Below are 22,422 nucleotides of genomic sequence, written 5' to 3'. Positions count from 1 at the left end.
GAATTTAGTGAATTTACAAAAGGTTTCAGTCCCCATCTCCCTTAAGATTCATTAATGTTGCATTTGAAGATAATAAATATCTTCTGGATAATCAATTACTTTCACAATGGCATATTTTAGACTGCAGCTGCAATTTTTAAATTTATTTATGTAGTTGAGGAAAAGCTATAAAAAGAACAATAGGCTTATAAAGGTGTTTCTTCTGACTGCATTTGCCAGTGAGGATTTGGTAAATGTGTTGCATCTGTTAGGAAAAGATGAATTCAGAGCTCCTGTTAACCTGGACAGCTAATCAGTTAAGGCCACTGTAGTTGGTTACACTGCTGGTAAAACTCATATAAATCTTAACAGAACACTGTCGTACCTCTTCCATTACATCTTCAGTGAAATGTATACTTGGCTTTGTGTTTGTTAATTCAGGAATCCAACCTGGAAAATATAACAGTAAAAGAAAGCTTCTGCACATTCTGGATTACCAGGACCATTTACGTTCCACCATAGTGCCAGACAGGGTAACATTATTTGCTACCTACAGGATAACTAGAAGGCACACTCTCTTTGCCTATACTATTAGTTTAGTAAAGTAAAACACTTGGATTGTACTTTGCTGAGTTACCTGGGCTTTACACAGATGTTATTAATATCTTGCCCATGATATAGAATGACTCATGGATGGAAGGCTTTGGCATCTATTTGACACAGACTTGAGTTGGTCATTAATCAGCTGTAGACTTTAGTACTTAATTTCATTCGCGTCATAAATCTTGAAATAAGTGTGGTACCATAAAAAACTGATGGGAAATGTGTTTAAAATCAATATCTATGGTCTGGTCAAAGTGGCCTTAACATCAGAAATAATCTCTATAATATACAGGTGCAACTTAGGTCATTAAAGGGCAGCACAAAGGTGAAGTGTGATAGATGTTTACCCTACATGTATGAGATTACTCCCACTACAAGGTCAGTTAGAAGTGCTAAAAATATTTAATGTGCTCTTTACTCACAGTCTTCCAGAGGTGGATCTTCTTCCACTGGATATTGGATTGCATCTTTATTTGTACTGGGAAAGTAAGACAATATGTTAATCAAAAATATTTGTAAAAAAACAGCTAACTGCAAGCATCATAGCATTTGACTTATTCTATTTACATGATTCAATATAAAACACAAAGGGGATAATTTTAACTTTGTGCAATAGTGTAAAATGGGTGCTGTCGGATCGGCTGCCCGATTTTCATTTCCAATCTGTGGGTGAGGGCTGAGGCGGACAGGAAGCCGTTCATATTGTGAGGAGATTGTAATTCCTGGTCTCATTGCATGGGTCCTGTCAGTCTCTCAGCCTTCCCCAGCATTGACATCCTTTCTCTTGATGAGCACAATTCACCACAAATGGTGTTTTGTATATATCAAATTTTAAAGTCAATTTGCATACCTTATCATTGGAGGTTTAGAAATGCTTGCTAAAATTTACTTTTTGAACACTGATTTTTTTAAAATTTACAGATGGAGTATGAGAGCTGATGAAGTGATGAACTTGCTTATATTGGTGCTTTGACCATAACAGTGTTTGTATTGGTTAATCATTGGTGTAGTCAAATTCTGAATACATACACACCTTTGCATTTATTATTGTTCAATTAGATTATGAGAAAAATACAAAGCAGAGGTTTGACTAGTCTAAGTCTTCTAAATCTCCTGAAAACTTTGACATAGTATCAAGACCTTTCATTGAATCAAACCAATTGTAATGGACTCAAGGGATTCTGATACACAGACTGAAATTTTAATAATGGGTCAAGACACAAATGAGCTTAACCTACCCTGGGTGTGGTCCTTTCAGTTCATTAATGGGTTATTGTGAAGGAGAGATCCACTTGCCCAAAGGGGTGGCACTAATGTGCCACAAGAAGTACGATTATTACTGATGATAACAGTAAACATTCCAGCTGATTTTATGCTAAAATAAAGCACCTTGAGCAGATGAATCAAATTTGCTGTGTCTAGCTTTTATCAGCTCAGTCCCTAATTCCACTGTAAAACATACTGTAAGATTCATTATTACTTTTAGCCATTTCAGAATTGTGCAATAGGCAACCCAATAATTTTGACCATGGAATATACAGTCCAGAATATAGAAATGCTTTGAGCTGAGAACTTCTCTAGAATATTAAATTATGGTAGAACATAATTGGGCTCATAATCAGACTGTTAGGTACTTTTATCCCCAATTGCAGCCATGCTAGAAATGCTAGGAGTTTAAAGCTATTCTGGGCAATATCAATTATATTTTGTAAATTTTCATGTAAGTTTAATATGTTGGCAAATGTTTTATGCTGGGGCCCAAAATCTCTAATTGAGACGATTATTGAGGGGGTTGGTGGAAGGAAATTAATTTCAAGAGAAGAACTACTTGTGAGGCTTTCTATTAACTACATAACGTCAGTGGTAGCACTCTTGCCTCTGAGTCAGAAGGTTGTGGGTTCAAGCTCCACTCCAGAGACTTGAGCACATAATCCAGACTGACACTTCATTACAGTACTGAGGGAGTGGTGTATTGTTGGAGGTACTGTTTTTTTGGATGAGATGTTAAACCGAGGTCCCATCTGTCCTCTGAGGTGGATGGATAAAATCCCATGGTGCTATTTTGAAGAACAGGGGAGTTCTCCCCAGTATCCTGGCCAATATTTATCCCTCAACCAACATCACTAAAACAGATTATCCAGTTATTGTCACATTGTTGTTTGGGGGCCTTGCTGTACACAAATTGGCTGCCACATTTCCTACATTACAACAGTGACTACACTTCAAAATGACTTAATTGACTGTAAAGCACTTTGGGACTTCCTGAGGTCGTGAAAGATGCTGTATAAATGCAAGTTCTTTCTTTTTATTAACCCTTGCAATGAAGCTGACAAGTTATTATTGTCTGGACACCATTGTGCTGCTGAGGTCACCAGCAAGATTACTCATGGTACTGTGGTTCTCCCTGGGTGATGCATGAAAATAAAGCTAAAAATTGACCTGGTTGTGTCACAGATTGGATTATGTGTCTCAAACCGTACACTGATGACAAATGACAAAAAAAAGATCGGAGTTGGCGTTCAGTCAATCAGAAGTGAGGTCTTACAATGTATGTACTGTATGTTTGTCTAAAATAGATGTTGTGAGCCTTGAGGTAGAGCAAAGCAACTATGGAAGGAGTTCATAGTTCAATTGGGGGGGGAAAACATAACACCTAGAGTCAAGTATATTCATTCTCAATAAAGTAAAAAGAAAAGCTAAATAATAAAATTAGTAGAAAGAGAGAAAGATGGGGAAGAAGAAAGACTAGGAGAAATGGGAGGGCATGACAATGAGATGTAGAATCTCTATTTTTTTCTCAGTATTTTTGCCTCTCCCAGGAGATTACAAGGGTTGGTGGGGCGGGGGAGGGGGGGGTGTGTGAAGGAAGGGAGGAAGTGTTTAATCATGATGCTCCGGCCATCATGAGAGTGGGGCAGGCTTGATGGACCAGCTGGTTGTTTCCTGCTTGTCAGTTTCGTATGTTCATATTGGCATTCTAAGGGTTCAGTCGTAAGGGAGTGAGGATGCTTAACCTGCCTGATCAATAAACAGGAATCTGCATGTCTGCACATGAAATATGATGAAAAGTGTATAAATAATAAGTACCTTTCTGGAGTTTGCAGGAGAATGAATTCAGTAGGTTTCTGGACAGTTCGATTATGAACTATACAATGAATATACCAGGAGCAGAATTTCCACTGCTTGTGGATTTTTTCTTTAATTGCTGAACCATTGTCTTCTGCATCTTTACTTTGGGTCTTTACTACAGACTCTCTTGTGCCCCAAGAAGTGACATTCAAATTTACAAATGTATAAATGGATAGGATAAGCGAGCCACAGGGAATACATATCAGGTAGAGTGGACCATATGCCACAAGTGAGAACTCAGTGGGGTGCAGTAGTGCAGTGATCAAATAAACAAGTATCATCGATGTAACAAAAATACCAGTTGGCGAGATAACTGTTCCTTCCGCAACTATTTGACCTATAATAGCAAAAAAAGTTTATGTTAAAAAGATTTTTGTGCATAGCAATGTTCCACAAACAGCAATGAGACAAATGACCAATTCTACTGTTTTAGTGATGTTGATTAAGGGATAAATATTGTCCAGCACACTAGGAGAACTCCCCTGCTCTTCTTCGAATAATGCCATGGGATCTTTTACATCCACTTGAGGAGGCAGACAGGACCTCAGTTTAACGTCTCACCAAATGTACCTTTGACAGTGCAGCATTTGCTCAGTACTGCACTGAAGTGTCAGTCTAGATTATGCACTCAAGTATCTGAAGTTAGGCTTGAACCCATGTCCTTCTGACACAGAGGTCAGTGTGCTACCACTAAGCCAAGGCTAATCCTACTGCCCTGCTTCCTTCCCATATCTCTGTATCTTTCTCTGCTTCAAATATTTATCCACTTTTCCCTTGAAAAGTGTAATGGTCTCTGCCTCTACCATTCACTGTGACAAAGCATTCCACACCCCTACAACAACATTTCTCCTATCCTCACTCATCACTCTCTGAATGACTATTTTAAATTGATGACTTCCCAGCCAGAGGAAGTAGCCTTTCCCCATTTGCTCTGTCAAAACCTTCACAATTTTGAAAACCTCTATTGTATCTTCTATTTGTCTTCTCTGCTCCAGCGGAAATAGTCTCAGGATCTCAAGTCTCTCCTCATACTTTCCCATTCCTGTATCATCCTGGTGAATCTATGCTATATGTTCTCTAAGGCTTTAATGTGCTTTCTATAATGGGGCGCCCAACACTGCACGCAATACTCTTATTGTGGCCTAACCATTAACTTGTACAAATTTATCATAACTTCTTTACTCTCCTACAAAGAGTATTTGTACAAAGGCTAAACGCGTTTGTATAACATTACTTTGGCCAGTATGTTAATGGGGCCACGAATTGTTTTGAAATATTGGAAGCACAGGGCTGAAATTCCTGGGATCCCCTCCAAAGGTTGGAAGTGCAGTGGGGCAGGACCTCCAGCCACCGACTGCTGAGGATGACAACCTGATCCCAAATCCCAGGCACCAGGTTATTCTAATATTCAGGGCGAGCACAAGCACACACCTATAGAGGTGCTTGCCCTGAAGAAATGCTAGGGTATTGGAACGATACTTTGGAATCAGAGACCCCAGAGGTAAGTTAAAGTTAAAATAAAATCTTATTCCCCCACAGAAAAACAAAATTGACATACTGAGATGATTGATATCCTCTGGGATCGATTACCTTTGTTCCTTAAGATGTCTGGGGCCTTCTGCAGGCCATGTATGATACCCACACCTGGTCTCAGTAGATATGGCCTCTGCTAGGTGTATGGAGGGCATGCTGGGCAGAAATCCCAGAGTAGCCCAGAAACACCCACAGACATGCTTCCAAATCTGACTGTGGAAGTAGGGAGTAGGTGAGAGAATTATTCGCCACACCCCTTGCCAATTACTATTTCAGACGGATCTTAAATGGGGCAGAAATCCGGAAGATCTGGGTCTAACCCCATATTCCTGCTCCCCACCACCCCCCCCACCTCCTGAGGTACGCCGTCCCCCACCACAGCAATTTCGGCCCAATAGAAATTTCAGCATGAATGATCAATTCAGCCTATCCTGCCTGAGCTGGTGCTAACTCCGCATTGGAGCTCTCTACTCTAGTCTGCTCTTTCCCCAGATGGTTTGATTTTTATTTTCTTCAAGTGTTTATCTAATTCCTTCTTAAATGCTGTATTTGCCTGAGCTTCAATAGCCATTTGCATTTCATATTCTAATTACGCATTACATGAAAAAGACATTTCTTTCCCTCCTCCATTTATGTTCTTCGTACTAGCCCTAATTTGATGCCCTCTTGTTACCAAGAGTATTAAAAGGTTCTCAGGCTGTTGCATGATTGCAAATATATTCAAACTTTGGCCTATAAGGCACTTACTAACAGAGAAATCTAATCTTATAAGGTAGTGCAGTGGAGTAACTTGTTGGGGCTCCCGCATTCTACGTTACAAGTCATAGGACTTGTACTGTCTTCAGAGTGTTCTTACAATCTGAGTGTTCTTACAATCTGAGTTCCTGATCTTGGCATGCTCTCTAGGGAGGTAAAAAGCAAAGATGGAAAGGGAGTTGAGTTGAGCAAGCAAGCTGTATGAGATTTGGTACTTATGGAACTGACTTAAAGACTTAAAGAAATGTTCATACTATGTCCTCTTGAACTGTGAAAAACACCAGCAATTATAACTGACTTAAAGACACAAGATGAAATGATTTGTAGGAAATAAAATGAGAAATGGAGTGAAAAAATTGCATTTAAGCTGCACACTCACCAATTATAGTGAATAACGATGAAGTCATTAAAAAGGCATACATCACGCCTAGAACTGCTCCCACAATGATCTGTATATCTGGCTTTGTCATGTAGCAGATAATTATGTAGAATATAGGAACGATAATTGAAAATATCATAGCACCAATAGGATTCCAGTGAAACACATATGTCATGACAGCTGCAGAGTCAAACAAGAATAATTACTGAGTGTCGGGAAAACATTTTAAAGCAATTTCTCCTCAGTGTTGGAATCTGCACAGATCCACCTAATTGCCTCGCACACTGACTTTCTCATCCCGAATCTGCCCTTTATATGCACATGCATATGGCCTTGATTGCTGCACAGTTTAAACCTTATGATGCACACATTGCATAGTCAGTGTGAATGTACAAAATAAATTGGACAAATAAGGTAGTTTGCATCTTGTAATCGTTTTGCCATCACTTTCTTCCTTTGTATACAATGTGTTTGCTGATTATACCCAGAAGAACCCAGGTCTAATATGTGCCCTGTTTTTAAACCCAGACTCATTTATTGGAGAATGTCAACACATCACAGGTAATTCTGTCACACTGTGCCATAAGCAGCCAATTCAATACTTGCCTTCTGTAAATTAGTAGCTTGTTGCATTTTTGACAGCTTAGAACCATCAAGGTACCATAAATTGAGACCTCTCCTCAACAAAAATAAAACCCATGTCAGTGTTATTGCTAGGATTTCAGTAAAACATAATGATGTGCAAGTGAAATGTTCATACTGTGTCCTCTTGAACTGTGAAAAACACCAGCAATTATAACTCTTGTCCTTCCTATCTCGGGTTGTGTCCATTGTGTAGCATTGTCGAAGGTGCTATCCTTTGATTAGATGTTAAAGATCCCTTGGCACTAATTGAAGAAGAGCTGAGAGTGCAGACCAAGATTCCTCCTTCATGTGGCCAGAGAGATCATTTTGAGGCATACAGTATTAGTGTGAAGTATTGGTTACAGGTTTATTATTAGAGTCAGTAGAAAGACTTGCATTAATGCAGGAACTTATTACTTATTGCATCTCTCAGCAGTATCTAAAAAGTGCTTCACATACAATGAATTACTCTCAGAGTGCAAAGGTAGCAGCCATTTTTCACATAGCAAGTCCCCACAAGCAGTAGTGAGATGAATGACCAGTCAGTAAGGTTTGGTCTGCACTCTCAGCTCTTCTTCAATTAGTGCCAAGGGATCTTTAACATCTAATCAAAGGTTAGCACCTTCAACAATGCTACACTTCTTCACTATTGACCTGGAATGCCATCTAAGATTATGGCCCCGATATTTATGGGGAGATAGGGAAGGGAGCGGGGGAGCGTGGTAGCACGGGGGAAACTGAGCAATGCCAGTGATGCAAAGGTCCTGCCGAATTTGCGGCAGGACCTCATTATAAACTTTTTCTTCTGTTTCCCTCCCGACAGCCGGCCAAAAGGACAGGCCGGCCGGCTGCCAGGCAGGAAAACCAGTGGCAGGAGGCCACAGCCAGGAACCCTTGGGAACAGTCCCCAGCAGACACGACAATAAATCAGGCATCAGTTGGGGGTGGGGGTCGGCGTTCGCAGGTCAGGCATCAGTTGGGGAGGGGTCGGCAAATTGCAGGTCAGGCATCCGTTGTGGGGGGGGGAGGTCGGCAGATTGTGGGGCAGGCATCAGTTGTGGGGGGTCGACAGATTGCGGGTCAGGCATCAGTTGGGGGGGGTCGGCAAATTGCGGGTCAGGCATCCGTTGTTGGGGGGGGGTCGGCAGATTGCGGGTCAGGCATCCGTTGAGGGGGGGGTCGGCAGATTGCGGGCCAGGCATCCGTTGAGGGGGGGGTCGGCAGATTGCGGGCCAGGCATCCGTTGAGGGGGGGGTCGGCAGATTGCGGGCCAGGCATCCGTTGAGGGGGAGGTCGGCAGATTGCGGGCCAGGCATCTGTTGAGGGGGGGGTCGGCAGATTGCAGGCCAGGCATCCGTTGATGGGGGGTCGGCAGATTGCAGGCCAGGCATCAGTTGAGGGGGGGTCGGCAGATTGCGGGGCAGGTGTCAGTTGGGGGGATCGGCAGATTTTTTAAAATCGTTCATGGGATGTGGGTGTCGCTGGCGAGGCCAACATTTATTGCCCATCCCTAATTGCCCTTGAGAAGGTGGTGGTGAGCCGTCTTCTTGAACTGCTGCAGTCCGTGTGGTGACAGTTCTCCCACAGTGCTGTTAGGAAGGGAGTTCCAGGATTTTGACCCAGTGATGATGAAGGAACGGCGATATATTTCCAAGTCGGGATGGTGTGTGACTTGGAGGGGAACGTGCAGGTGGTGTTGTTCCCATGTGCCTGTTGCTCTTGTCCTTCTAGATGGTAGAGGTCGCGGGTTTGGGAGGTGCTGTCGAAGAAGCCTTGGCGAGTTGCTGCAGTTCATCCTGTGGATGGTACACACTACAGCCACTGTGCGCCGGTGATGAAGGGAGTGAATGTTTAGGGTGGTGGATGGGGTGCCAATCAAGCGGGCTGCTTTGTCCTGGATGGTGTCGAGCTTCTTGAGCTGCACTCATCCAGGCAAGTGGAGAGTATTCCATCACACTCCTGACTTGTGCCTTGTAGATGGTGGAAAGGCTTTGGGGAGTCAGGAGGTGAGTCACTCGCCGCAGAATACCCAGCCTCTGACCTGCTGTTGTAGCCACTGTATTTGTATGGCAGGTCCTGTTAAGTTTCTGGTCAATGGTGACCCCCAGGATATAGATGGTGGGGGATTCGGTGATGGTAATGCCGTTGAATGTCAAGGGGAGGTGGTTAGACTCTCTCTTGTTGGAGATGGTCATTGTCTGGCACTTGTCTGGCGTGAATGTTACTTGCCACTTATCAGCCCTAGCCTGGATGTTGTCCAGGTCTTGCTGCACGTGGGCTCGGACTGCTTCATTATTTGAGGGGTTGCGAATGAAACTGAACTGATTGCGGGGCAGGCATCAGTTGGGGGGGGAGAGTCGCCAAATTGCGGGGTAGACATCGATTGGGGTATCGGAAGATTGCGGAGTAGGCATCGATTGGGGGGGACGACAGATTGCCGGGCAGGCATCGATTGGGGGGGTCGGCAGATTGCGGGGCAGGCATCATTTGGGGGGGTCAGCAGAATGCGGGGTAGACATCGATTGGGGGGGTCGGCAGATTGCGGGGCAGGCATCAGTTGGGGGGGTCGGCAGATTGCTGGGCAGGCATCAGTTGGGGGGGTCGGCAGATTGTGGGGCAGGCATCAATTGTGGGGGTCGGCAGATTGCGGGGTAGGCATCGATTGGGGGGGTCGGCAGATTGCCGGGCAGGCATCAGTTGGGGGGGTCGGCAGATTGCTGGGCAAGCATCAGTTGGGGGGGTCAGCAGATTGCGGGGCAGGCATCAGTTGGGGGGTCGGCAGATTGCCGGGCAAGCATCAGTTGGGGGGGTCGGCAGATTGCGGGGCAGGCATCAGTTGGGGGGGGTCAGCAATTGCAGGGCAGGCACAGATCGGTGCTGGAAGTGGAGGAGTTCACTGATTTATTTAGCAAGTTGGCACCAATATACTACGAGGTGGTGGCAGGGGCAAGACTGAGGCCAGGATCGGCACAAGGACGCCGAAGGTTTGGTTGTTTGAGGGGCCAGAGAGGGCACTCCTGTTCCTCCTGGCCCCAAAAAGCACTTACCTTCTGGAGCCGACTGCTCCCATCTCCATTTCGTTGCTGGATTTCCTGAGCAACCGTTAAATTCAAATCAGATGCCCAATTGCACCATGGAGCCTGATTTAAATATGATAATGAAGTGTCCCGCCTCTTCAAGATGGGCATTCACACGGCAGGAAGCCTACCGCTGTAAAAAACGGCAACAGGTGGGTACGCATCTGGTTGGGGATGCGGTCCCCATTTTTTAGTGTTTAGCCTCCCCCTCCATAACCACCTCCCACCCATTTGGGGGTGGGGGGGCTTAATAGCGAAGTCTTAGACCCATTTTTATCTGGGTCTACAAGTTGCTGCCAGTCAACGGAAACCAGATTTAAAAGTCAGAATACAGGGAACTGGCTTCCGAACACCGCCTCCTGGAATTTGATTAAAGGAAGACCAATATAATAGGCCATTAAGAATCTCACACATTAAAACATATTGGTTTAAGTTCAGTTTTTCCTATAGCATATTGGTGCCAACTTGCTAAATAAATCCACTTGTGACAACATTGTATGTTACAAAATTAAATGGATAACACTTACCTGCTACCATCAAACAGACTGTAGCTGGCCCTATAAGAGTTGCTATCATATATATAATTTGATACAGGAGAAATAGTCTCGAAATACATGGGTTTTTTCTTGATGTCTGCAATCCATTTTCTAACAGGTCAATGGTATTTGCTATTTTTGATGGATCCCAGCGCCGCCGTTGGTTGAAAAACTCCTTGAATTCCTGAGGGGCATTGGTGTACGAGTCTGATCCTGCACAGTATTCGATTCGCCAACCTTGCTGCAGCATCAAGAGACAAAGCCACCTGTCTTCACCTGTAAGGCACATTCAAGTCACATTATGATAACAGTAAAGACCAAACTAGAATTGATAAGAAAGAAAGAACTTGCATTTATATTGCGCATTTCACGATCTCAGGGCATCCCAAAGCATTTACTGCCAAGGAAGTACTTTTGAAGTGTAATCACTGTTGTAATGTAGGAAATGTGGCAGCCAATTTGTGCACAGCAAGGTCCCACAAACAGCTATGTGATAATTACATAGAATTACATGGAAAATACAGATAGAAACAGATTATTCGGCCCAACAGGTCCATGCCGGTGTTTGTGCTCCAGATGAGCCTTCTCCCTCCTGACTTCATCTAACCCTATCAGGATATCCTTCTATTCCTTTCTCCCTCATGTGTTTATCTAGCTTCCTCTTAAATGCATCTATGCTAGTTGCCTCAACTACTCCTTGTGGTAGCGAGTTCCACATTCTTACCACTCAATGGGTAAAGATATTTCTCCTGAATCCCCTATTTGATTTACTAGTGACGATCTTATATTTATGGCCCCTAGTTCTGGTCTCCCCCAAAAGTGGAAGCAACTTCTCCATGTCTAATCACTGGATTGGGGGTAATATTCTGGCATGGGTGGAGGATTGGTTATCTAACAGGAAGCAGAGAGTTGGGATAAATGGTTCATTCTCGGACTGGCAACCAGTAGCCAGTGGTGTTCCACAGGGGTCGGTGCTGGGTCCCCAACTCTTTACAATCTATATTAACGATTTGGAGGAGGGGACCGAGTGTAACATATCCAAGTTTGCGGATGATACAAAGATGGGAGGGAAAGTAGAGAGTGAGGAGGACATAAAAAACCTACAAGGCGATATAGACAGGCTGGGTGAGTGGGCGGAGATTTGGCAGATGCAATACAATATTGGAAAATGTGAGGTTATGCACTTTGGCAGGAAAAATCAGAGAGCAAGTTATTATCTTAATGGCGAGAAACTGGAAAGTACTGCAGTACAAAGGGATCTGGGGGTCCTAGTGCAAGAAAATCAAAACGTTAGTTTGCAGGTGCAGCAGGTGATCAAGAAGGACAACGGAATGTTGGCTTTTATTGCTAGGGGGATAGAATATAAAAACAGGGAGGTATTGCTGCAGTTATATAAGGTATTGGTGAGGCCGCACCTGGAATACTGCATACAGTTTTGGTCTCCGTACTTAAGAAAAGACATACTTGCTCTTGAGGCAGTACAAAGAAGGTTCACTCGGTTAATCCCGGGGATGGGGGGGTGGACATATGAGGAGAGGTTGAGTAGATTGGGACTCTACTCATTGGAGTTCAGAAGAATAAGAGGCGATCTTATTGAAAGATCAAAGATTGTGAAGGGGCTTGATCGGGTAGATGCGGTAAGGATGTTCCCAAGGATGGGTGAAACTAGAACTAGGGGGCATAATCTTAGAATAAGGGGCTGCTCTTTCAAAACTGAGATGAGGAGAAACTTCTTCACTCAGAGGGTAGTAGGTCTGTGGAATTTGCTGCCCCAGGAAGCTGTGGAAGCTATATCATTAAATAAATTTAAAACAGAAATAGACAGTTTCCTAGAAGTAAAGGGAATTAGAGGTTACGGGGAGCGGGCAGGAAATTGGACATGAATTTAGATTTGAGGTTAGGATCAGATCAGCCATGATTTTATTGAATGGCGGAGCAGGCTCGAGGGGCCGATTGGCCTACTCTTGCTCCTATTTCTTATGTTCTTATGTCTACCTTACAAAACCCTCTCATAATCTGAAAGACCTCTATCATATCACCCCTCAGTCTTCTCTTTTCTAGAGAAAAGAGCCCCAGCCCATTCAATCTTTCCAGATAGGTATAACCTCTCAATTCTGGTATCATTCGAGTAATACTTTTTGCACCTTCTACAGTACTTTTTATAATATGGAGACCAGAACTGTTCACAACACTCCAAGTGTGGTCTAACCAAGGTTCTATTCAAGTTTAACATAACTTCTCTGCTTTTCAATTCTATTCCTCTAGAAATGAACCCTAGCGCTTGTTTTTTTTTATGGCCTTATTGACCTGCTTCACTATTTTTAGTGATTGTATATCTGTACCCCCAGATCCCTCTGCTCCTCCACCCCATTTAGACTCTTATTTTCCAAGGAGTATGTAGCCTCCTTATTCTTCCTACCAAAATGTACCACCTCACACTTATCTATATTGAAATTCATTTGCCAATTATTTGCCCATTCTGCAACTTTATTAATGTCTTCCTGTATTTTGTCACAGTTTTCCTCAGTATTAACTATACCCCCAATTTGGTTTTGTCCACAAATTTTGAAAGTGTACTTCTGATTCCCGAGTCCAAATCACTTCTATAAATGGTGAACAACAGTGGTCCTAGCACGATCCTTATGGAACACCGCATCCCACCTTTTGCCGGTCTGAGTAACTACCCTTAACCCCCATTCTCTGTTATCTGTTTTGTAGTCAGTTTGCTATCCATTCTGCTATTTGTCCCATGACCTTCGGACTCAGAGTTGAGAGTGTTACCACTGAGCCAAAGGGAGAAATTTTAACTGCACGAATGGGTGGGTTGGGGGCGGGTGGGAAGGTAAAAATTATAACAAAACCAAAACCCGACTCCAACCCGCCCACTTCCAGTTTTAACTGAGCTGGGTCAAGGGGCTAATGACTAACCCGCTCTCAGGGGGTTGACCTTCCCTCCATCATAAGTTCATAAATGGGGATGTTTGCTGATGATTGCACAGTGTTAAGTTCCATTCGCAACCCCTCAAATAATGAAGCAGTCCGTGCCCACATGCAGCAAGACCTGGACAACATCCAGGCTTGGGCTGATAAGTGGCAAGTAACATTTGCACCAGACAAGTGCCAGGCAATGACCATCTCCAACAAGAGAGACTCTAACCACCTCCCCTTGACATTCAACAGCATTACCATCGCTGAATCCCCCACCATCAACATCCTGGGGGTCACCACTGACCAGAAACTTAACTGGACCAGCCATATAAATACTGTGGCTACAAGAGCAGGTCAGAGGCTGGGTATTCTGTGGCCAATGACTCACCTCCCGACTCCCCAAAGCCTTTCCACCATCTACAAGGCACAAGTCAGGAGTGTGATGGAATACTCTCCACTTGCCTGGATGAGTGCAGCTCCAACAACACTCAAGAAGCTCGACACCATCCAAGACAAAGCAGCCCGCTTGATTGGCACCCCATCCACTGCCCCAAACATTTAACCCGGAAAAGTGCGAGGTGATGCACTTTGGAGGGACTAACAAGGCAAGGGAATACACAATGAATGGGAGGACCCTAGGCAAGACAGAGGGTCAGAGGGATCTTGGTGTGCAAGTTCACAGATCCCTGAAGGCGGCGGAACAGGTAGATAAGGTGGTAAAAAAGGCATATGGGATACTTGCCTTTATTAGCCGAGGCATAGAATATAAGAGCAAGGAGGTTATGATGGAGCTGTATAAAACACTGGTTAGGCCACAGCTGGAGTACTGTGTGCAGTTCTGGTTGCCGCACTACAGGAAGGATGTGATCGCTTTGGAGAGGGTGCAGAGGAGATTCACCAGGATGTTACCAGGGCTGGAGCGCTTCAGCTATGAAGAGAGACTGGGAAGATTGGGTTTGTTTTCCTTGGAGCAGAGGAGGCTGAGGGGGGACATGATTGAGGTGTACAAAATTATGAGGGGCACAGATAGGATGGATACTAAGGAGCTTTTTCCCTTCGTTGAGGGTTCTATAACAAGGGGACATAGATTCAAGGTAAAAGGCGGGAGGTTTAGAGGGGATTTGAGAAAGAACTTTTTCACCCAGAGGGTGGTTGGAGTCTGGAACTCACTGCCTGAAAGGGTTGTGGAGGCAGGAACCCTCACAACATTCAAGAAGCATTTGGATGAGCACTTGAAATGCCATAGCATACAAGGCTACGGACCAAATGCTGGAATATGGGATTAGAGCAGACAGGGCTGATGGCCGGCGCGGACACGATGGGCCGAAGGGCCTCTATCCGTGCTGTATAACTCTATAACTCTCTATGACTCTATGACTCCCTTCACCACCGGCGCACTGCGGCTGCAGTGTGTGCCATCCACAGGATGCACTGCAGCAACTCGCCAAGGCTTCTTCGACAGCATCTCCCAAACCCGTGACCTCTACCACCTAGAAGGACAAGAGCAGCAGGCACATAGGAACAACACCACCTGCACATTCCCCTCCAAGTCACACACCATCCCGACTTGGAAATATATCGCCGTTCCTTCATCGTCGCTGGGTCAAAATCCTGGAACTCCCTTCCCAACAGCACTGTGGGAGAACCTTCACCACACGGACTGCAGCGGTTCAAGATGGCAGCTCACCACCACCTTCTCAAGGGCAATTAGGGATGGGCAATAAATGCTAGCCTCGCCAGTGACGCCCACATCCCACGAACAAATAAACAAAAAAGGAGCCGGGTCAGTCAGAGAAAGCTTTCAAGGAAGCTGCGGGCCTCTATTTTTTACAGATTTCTTGTTTTTAACTCCTGGGGGCCTGGATTCCCAGGCCTTCTGCTTCATGTCACGTGAGAGGAGGTGAGAACGCCCGGATCAGCAGGTAAGTGCCTTTATTGCGCTGCTTGTGGGCCCAGAGGAGCAGGAGTATTTCCTCCCGGCCCAATAAGCTTACCTGCCGTGATTCCACACACGCAACCGACCAACACACCCCCCCGCCCGCCATGTCTGACCCCCCTCCCATGATCTCCAAACCCCTCCATGATCTTCGACCCCCCCATGATCTCTGACCCCCCCCACGATATCCGACCCCCTGATGACCGCCCCCCCCCATGACTCCCACTGATGACCGACCCCTCCCCCGATGACCCCTGATCCCCCTCTCCAGATGACTGACCCCCACCCCCCCCAATCTTAGGCTTACCTGCTGGCATCAACTCCCTGGCTCTTCTCCCGTCTGACTAGCGGCCAGCCTGGCTGTACACAGTGGGTTGGGATCGCATTTCACAATATTTAATTTTTAACTCCCGACCTTCTCCCGCCCATCGTGGGGGAATTTATGTTCACCCCACTAACTCAGAACAATTGTTACATTTATTCCTGAGCCATTGTAGCCCCAGAATTTAAGATGAATAAACTATTTATAAACCTCGGTGCATGAATTCTTCACAGGAACAAAGGTTTACTTCTATGACATTCTCCTTGTGGAGGCAGAGGGCACGAGGGAGGTACTGAATGAATACTTTGCATCTGTCTTCACAAAAGAAGAGGATTAAGTTAATGTTGCAGTACAGGAGGAGGGAGTAGAGATATTGGATACGATAAATGTAGATAGAAAGTAGGTGCTAAATAGGTTGACATCACTCAATGTTAACAAGTCACCGGGTCCAGATGGGATGCACCCTACGTTGCTGAGGGAAGCAAGGGTGGAAATCGCAGAAGCTTTGACCACAATCTTTCAATCTTCCTTAGATATGGGAGTGGTGCCAGAGGACTGGAGGATTGCAAATGTTACACCCCTCTTCAAAAAAGCGGAGAGGGATAAACCTGGTAACTACAGGCAGTCAGTCTAATGTCAGTGGTGGGAAAACTACTAGAGACCATTGTCAAGGACAAAATTAATTCTCATTGGGAGAAGCATGGGTTAATAAGGGACAGCCAGCCTTTGTTAAAGACGAATCGCGTCTGAATAACCTGATTGAATTCTTTGATGAAGTATCAGAGAGGGTTGATGAAGTAAATATTTATATGGACTTTCAAAAGGCATTTGATAAAGTACCACATAACGGACTTATTCGGAAAATAGAAGCACATGGAATTAAAGGGATGGTGGTAACTTGGGAATGTAATTGGCTAAGGAATAGAAGTAGTGGGTGAACGGATGTTTTTCTGACTGAAGAGAAGTATGCGGTGGAGTCCCCCAGGGATCAGTATTAAGACCATTGCTTTTCTTGTTATATGTAACCTGGACTTGAGTATAGGGAGTACAATTTTGAAGTTTGCAGATGACACAAAACTTGGCAATGTCGTGAATAATGAGGAGAATAGCAGCAGACTTCAGGAGGACATTGACAGACTGATGAAATGGGCAGACACATGGCAGATGCAATTTAATGCAGTTAAGTGTGAAGTGATGCACTTTGGGAGGAACAACGTGGAGAGACAGTATAATCTAAATGGTACTAATTTGAGGGGGGTACAAGAGCAGAGGGACCCGAGGATGCATATTCACAAAGCTTTGAAGGTGGCAGGGCAAGTTGATAAGGCAGTTAAGAATATGTGTGGGATATTTAGCTTTGTAAATAGCGGCATTGAATACAAAAGCAAGGAAGTCATACTAAACCTTTACAAATCACTGGTTAGGCTTCAGTTGGAGCATTGTGTACAATTCTGGGCACCACACTTTAGGAAGGATGTCAAGGCCTTGGAGAAAGTATAGAGGAGGTTTACCAGGATGATACCAGGGATGAGGGATTTCAGTTATGTGGAGAGATTGGAGAAGCTGGGATTGTTGACCTTAGAACAGAGACGGCTAAGAGAAGACCTGATAGAGGTATTTAAAATAATAATGGGTTCTGATAGAGCAAATAGGGAGAAACTGTTTCCTCTGTCAAGTGGTCACGGATTTAAAATAATTGGCAAAAGAACTAAAGGGGAAATGAAGAGAAATTTTTTCACAGAGAGGATTGTTAAGATTTGGAATGCACTACCTGAAAGGGTGGTGGAATCAGATTCCACAGGAACTTTCAAAAGGCAATTGGAACATGTACTTGAAGAGGACTAATTTGCAGGGTTAAGGGGAAAAAGCTGGGGTGTGGGACTAAAATTGGACAGCTCTTTCAACGAGCTGGCACAGGCATGATGGGCCAAATGGCATCCTTCTATGTTGTAAGATGCTATGATTCTACGATTCACTTTTGCTTTTCTGATTACTAAATTCTTTGTGCCTCGTTTGTTCAGCGGAATGAAATCAAGCGGCGAGATATTTGCAAATGAATATGTTGATTTTTTTGAATGAAACCCCTCCCTCTGCTATTTTAATGAAGATGTTGACTTGGAATGGTTAGTGAGTCCGTTGAAGTAAAACTTTCATAGAAGCACATTAGCACCATCATATGCAAATATTGTTTATTGTGCTTTCACTGTGTAACTTTTTTAAAATTCTGTTTTTCTGACCATTATTTTTATTCCATTCCACTTAACTCTTCCTTTCTTTCTCTTTCAGTCTTTGTGTTTTTAGCTTTAATTTTCTTTCCCCTCCATTATCATTTGTTTTTTCACTTCTCAATTTCCCTCACTTAATTTTCATTTTTTTTGGTTTACCCTCTGGCACATTTTCTTCCCGGTTCCATTGCTTCCTTTTCTAATACAAACAACTTAGTGGATAATGAAAATATTGGAGCTGGGAGGGATTGTGGGACTAGGGTAATCAAAGTAACAAAGCCAGAATCAGATAAAAATAAACCCCAGTGACGAATAGAATTATGGGTGGGGAACCAAATCGAAACAAACCAAACAGCTGAATCAGACAATATGTGGAAGGTTACAAACAATGTGCAGAAGGTTATAATGTGCAGAAGGTTATAATGTGCAGAAGGTTATAGACAATGTGCAGAAGGTTATAATGTGCAGAAGGTTATTGACAATGTGTAGAAGGTTATAATGTGCAGAAGGTTATAGACAATGTGCAGAAGGTTATAATGTGTGGAAGGTTATAATGTGTGGAAGGTTATAATGTGCAGAAGGTTATTGACAATGTGCAGAAGGTTATAATGTGTGGAAGGTTATAATGTGTGGAAGGTTATAATGTGCAGAAGGTTATTGACAATGTGCAGAAGGTTATAATGTGCGGAAGGTTATAATGTGTGGAAGGTTATAATGTGCGGAAGGTTATAATGTGCGGAAGGTTATAATGTGCGGAAGGTTATAATGTGCAGAAGGTTATTGACAATGTGCAGAAGGTTATAATGTGCAGAAGGTTATAGACAATGTGCAGAAGGTTATAATGTGCGGAAGGTTATAATGTGCGGAAGGTTATAATGTGCGGAAGGTTATAATGTGCGGAAGGTTATAGACAATGTGTGGAACATTACAGACATTGGGTGCTAAATTGGGCCATGTAGCGCCTGTTGTTTCGGCACTATCCGGCCACTCCAACATCCAAGATAGCGTCTTGGCTGTGCACACACGTTTCCAGCGTGACGTGCGCTGAACGCCATCTTGGTATAGGAGTTAGCACATGTGCAAATACCAAACAGTGGAAGCATGTAAAGTGAGGAGAAAATGGATACAATCAGCATGCAACATTGATTTAAAGTGATAAGTCCCAAAACGGTGTCTATCACTCAACTCAACGCACAGTCTTAACCCCGACCATCTGAACGTGTCTTTGAGTGCCTGGAGGACCCCCCACCAGCGCTATTTAAAGGGACCATGCAGGATTTACAGGTTAGTGGCTGGATTATTGCTTCTAGCTACCGAGACATTTGTAACTGTTTTTGGAGGTCTCCTATACTAGGACTAGGGGACATAGCCTAACATTTAGAGCCAGGACATGTGGGAGTGAAGTTAGGAAGCATCACAAAGGGTGGGAGAAGTTTGGAACACTCTTCTGCAAACGACAGTTGATGCTAGCTCACTTGTGAATTCTACATCTGAGATTGATAGATTTCTATGAACCAAGGGTATTAAGGGATATGGGGCTAAGGCGGGTCTCTGGAGTTAGGTCACAGGTCCTCCATGATCTCATCTTGAGAGGCTAAATGCCACTGCCACTTGCTGCCTCCTGATATGTGCCACCTTCTCCTGCAAGAAAGCGGGACGTGTGCCTGGATGATGTGCCTGTCATGGTTGGATAGCTGCCAGTGTGCGTGGCCTGTGAGTTGTGGGTGTGTGGCTTACAACAGTGGTAATGTGTAAGGGTGAGAGGAAGCATCTGATTGGAAAAGTTGAGTAGTGATGGAAAGAGTTTGTTGGTATGTGGGTGATGGGGGGTGCAGTGCGTGGAGCAGTGGATGCGGCTAGTGGCGCAGTTGGTAGGAGAAGCCATTTGACAGTTGACCCCACTCACCTTGATCACTCATGTCAAAGCATTGAACTTCTTCCTACACTGCATCCATGTATACAGTTCTGTGCGGCTGGCATTGACTTCGTCCCCTGCTGCCTCCCATTGCATTTTGGGCATATGTCTGAAGGGCCTCCTGTCTCCCCCCCTCCCTGCGGATATAAGATGCCCCTCCTTCTGTCCACCTCTTACACCAAAACCTCTAGTGCATCAGCAGGCATACACTCTCGCAGGCCTGGTACAAACTCAGATCGGCAGATTTGTGAGGTGTGGCGTGCAGATTGGGGGATGTGGGATTTAGTGGTGCGCAAACTTTATTCAATGTTTTAACATAGCTCATCAGTTTGTAAACATAGGGAAAGAGCTGCATCTGTGTTTTGATCTCCATTCAGATTCCGTGCAGACAGCAGACTGTTATTTTCAGCAAATAACAGGTCCCAGCTACCTTTAAGAGATTTTTAAGAAACAGCCTGCCTTTAAGAGATTGGGGCTCCTCCTGCTGGTAGAAAGTGCGAATTGCATTGAACCGTAGTGTCAACGCTGGTTCGGAACGCTGCTTGATGTTAAGTCCTCAGGCCTCACAAAAGTCTCGTCCTGCCTGCGCAGGGGCCATTGGGCACGGGGTAATAGCGGATTGCGCTACCCACACCCAATAATAGGCCCTATCCAATTTTTTTTTTTTGCCCCCAATGTGTGTAATGTTACAGACAATGTGTAGAAGGTTATAATGGGTGCAACGTTACAGACAATGTGTGGAAGGTTACAGACAATGCGTGGGAGGCTACAGACAATGTATGGAAGGTTATGGACAATGTATGAAAGGTTACAGACGATGGGTTAAATTTTAACACCGAAAAACAGGTGGGTTGGTTCGGGTGGAGAGTGAAAATTCTCTGATTTCGGAGTGGGGCCACATCCCGGCTCCAACGCGCTGACTTCTGGGTTTGACCCAGACGTGTCTGGTTGCACACGTGGTTCTGAAATCTGGAAGTCCTGGCAACACGTAAAACCAGTGGTGCAATATTTAAAGGGCCAGTTGAGGTACTTAAAGTACTTAAAGATGTAATATTTTTGTGGTTTGACCTACATAAGCTATTTTAACTGCTTCTGAACTGACCTCTGAAAGAGACCGTGGAAACGGAGGTGAGTTGCAGCCAGCACCCATTTGGACTTTTAAACCAGTGGTCGACACGTGAAGAAAAGATGAGTTTTTGCCGCAGGGCAATCAGCTCGCTCAGACAAACCTTTGGCTGTGAGTTTAATGGGGGGGAGGAGAGGAAATCGATAGGGCCCATTATTGGGCGCGGGTAGCGTGATCCGCTATTACCCTGTGCCCAATGGCCCCTGCACAGGTAGGACGAGACTTTCATGAGGCCTGAGGACATAACTGCAAGTTGCGTTGGAAATCAGCATTGACACGAAGATTCGATGCAATTCACACTTTTCACCAGCAGAGGGAGCCTCAATCTCTTAAAGGGAGGATGTCTCTTTAAATCTCTTAAAGGTAGCTGGTACCTGTTATTTGCTAAAAATATCAGTCTGCTGTCTGCACGGAATCTGAACGGAGATCAGACATCGCACACATAAAACACAGATGCAGGTCCTGTCCCTTTGTTTACACACTGATGAGTTATGTTAAAACATTGAATAAAGGTTGCGCACTACTAAATCCCACATCCTCCAATCTGCATGACTGACCTCACCAATCTGCCGATCTGACTTTGTACCAGACCTGCAAGACTGCGTGCACCAAGGTTCTCTGCTGATGCACTGGAGGCCTTGGTGCAAAAGGTGGACAGGAAGAAGGACATCCTATATCCGCAGCAGTTGGGCGGGGGGGGGGGGGGGGGGCAAGAGGCCCTCCAGATATATGCCCAAAAGGCAGTGGGAGGCAGCGGGGGACGAAGTCAATGCCAGGGGCACAGCATCATGAACATGGATGCAGTGCAGGAAGAAGTTCAATGCTTTGACACGATTGGTTAAGGTGAGTGAGGTCAACTGTCAAGCGGCATCACATACCAACTACACCACTAGCTGCATCCACTGCTCAACGCAGTACACCCCCATCACCCACATTCCTAACAAACTCTTTCCATCAGTATGTCCCTGCGTCCTAGTATTCAAATATAGGAGAAACAGTTATAAATGTATCGGCAGCCAAAAGCAATAATCCAGCCACTAACCTGTAAATCCTGCATGGTCCCTTTAAATAGCACTGGTGGGGGCCCTCCAGGCACTCGAAGACACGGTCAGATAGTCATGGTTAAGACTTTGCGTTGAGTTGGACATTAAGAGCGAAAATGGTGTCTTTCACTTTAAATCGGCGTTGCACACTGATTGTATCCATTTTCTCTTTACTTTACATGCTTCCGACATTCGGTATTTGCGCATGCGCTAATACATATACCAAGCGCCCTTTGTGTGTAGTCTGAGACTTCTTGGTTCACACTGAGAATTCTTGTGTTCAGACATATTTACCTACATTTTGGACCCCC

The 22,422-nt window shown here is 44.6% G+C and overlaps 1 protein-coding gene across 1 annotated transcript in view; it reads right to left on the bottom strand.

Moving 5' to 3' along the window:
• Positions 1-292: 292 nt before the first annotated feature.
• The window catches only part of LOC137324826 (chitin synthase chs-2-like), an 83,797-nt gene continuing 61,667 nt past the window's right edge, over positions 293-22,422 (bottom strand). Inside the window, exons 12-16 of the mRNA XM_067989553.1 lie at positions 10,608-10,892; positions 6,380-6,559; positions 3,670-4,048; positions 1,005-1,060; positions 293-429 (exon numbers count right to left, since the gene is read on the bottom strand). Coding sequence (XP_067845654.1) covers positions 293-429; positions 1,005-1,060; positions 3,670-4,048; positions 6,380-6,559; positions 10,608-10,892 — 1,037 coding nt within the window. The remainder of the gene's footprint in view (positions 430-1,004; positions 1,061-3,669; positions 4,049-6,379; positions 6,560-10,607; positions 10,893-22,422) is intronic.

This window comes from Heptranchias perlo, chromosome 8 (assembly GCF_035084215.1).
Source record: "Heptranchias perlo isolate sHepPer1 chromosome 8, sHepPer1.hap1, whole genome shotgun sequence".
Taxonomy (NCBI): domain Eukaryota; kingdom Metazoa; phylum Chordata; class Chondrichthyes; order Hexanchiformes; family Hexanchidae; genus Heptranchias; species Heptranchias perlo.
The sequence above is the reverse complement of the archived record's forward strand: the minus strand, read 5'-3'. Positions and strand labels throughout refer to the sequence as shown.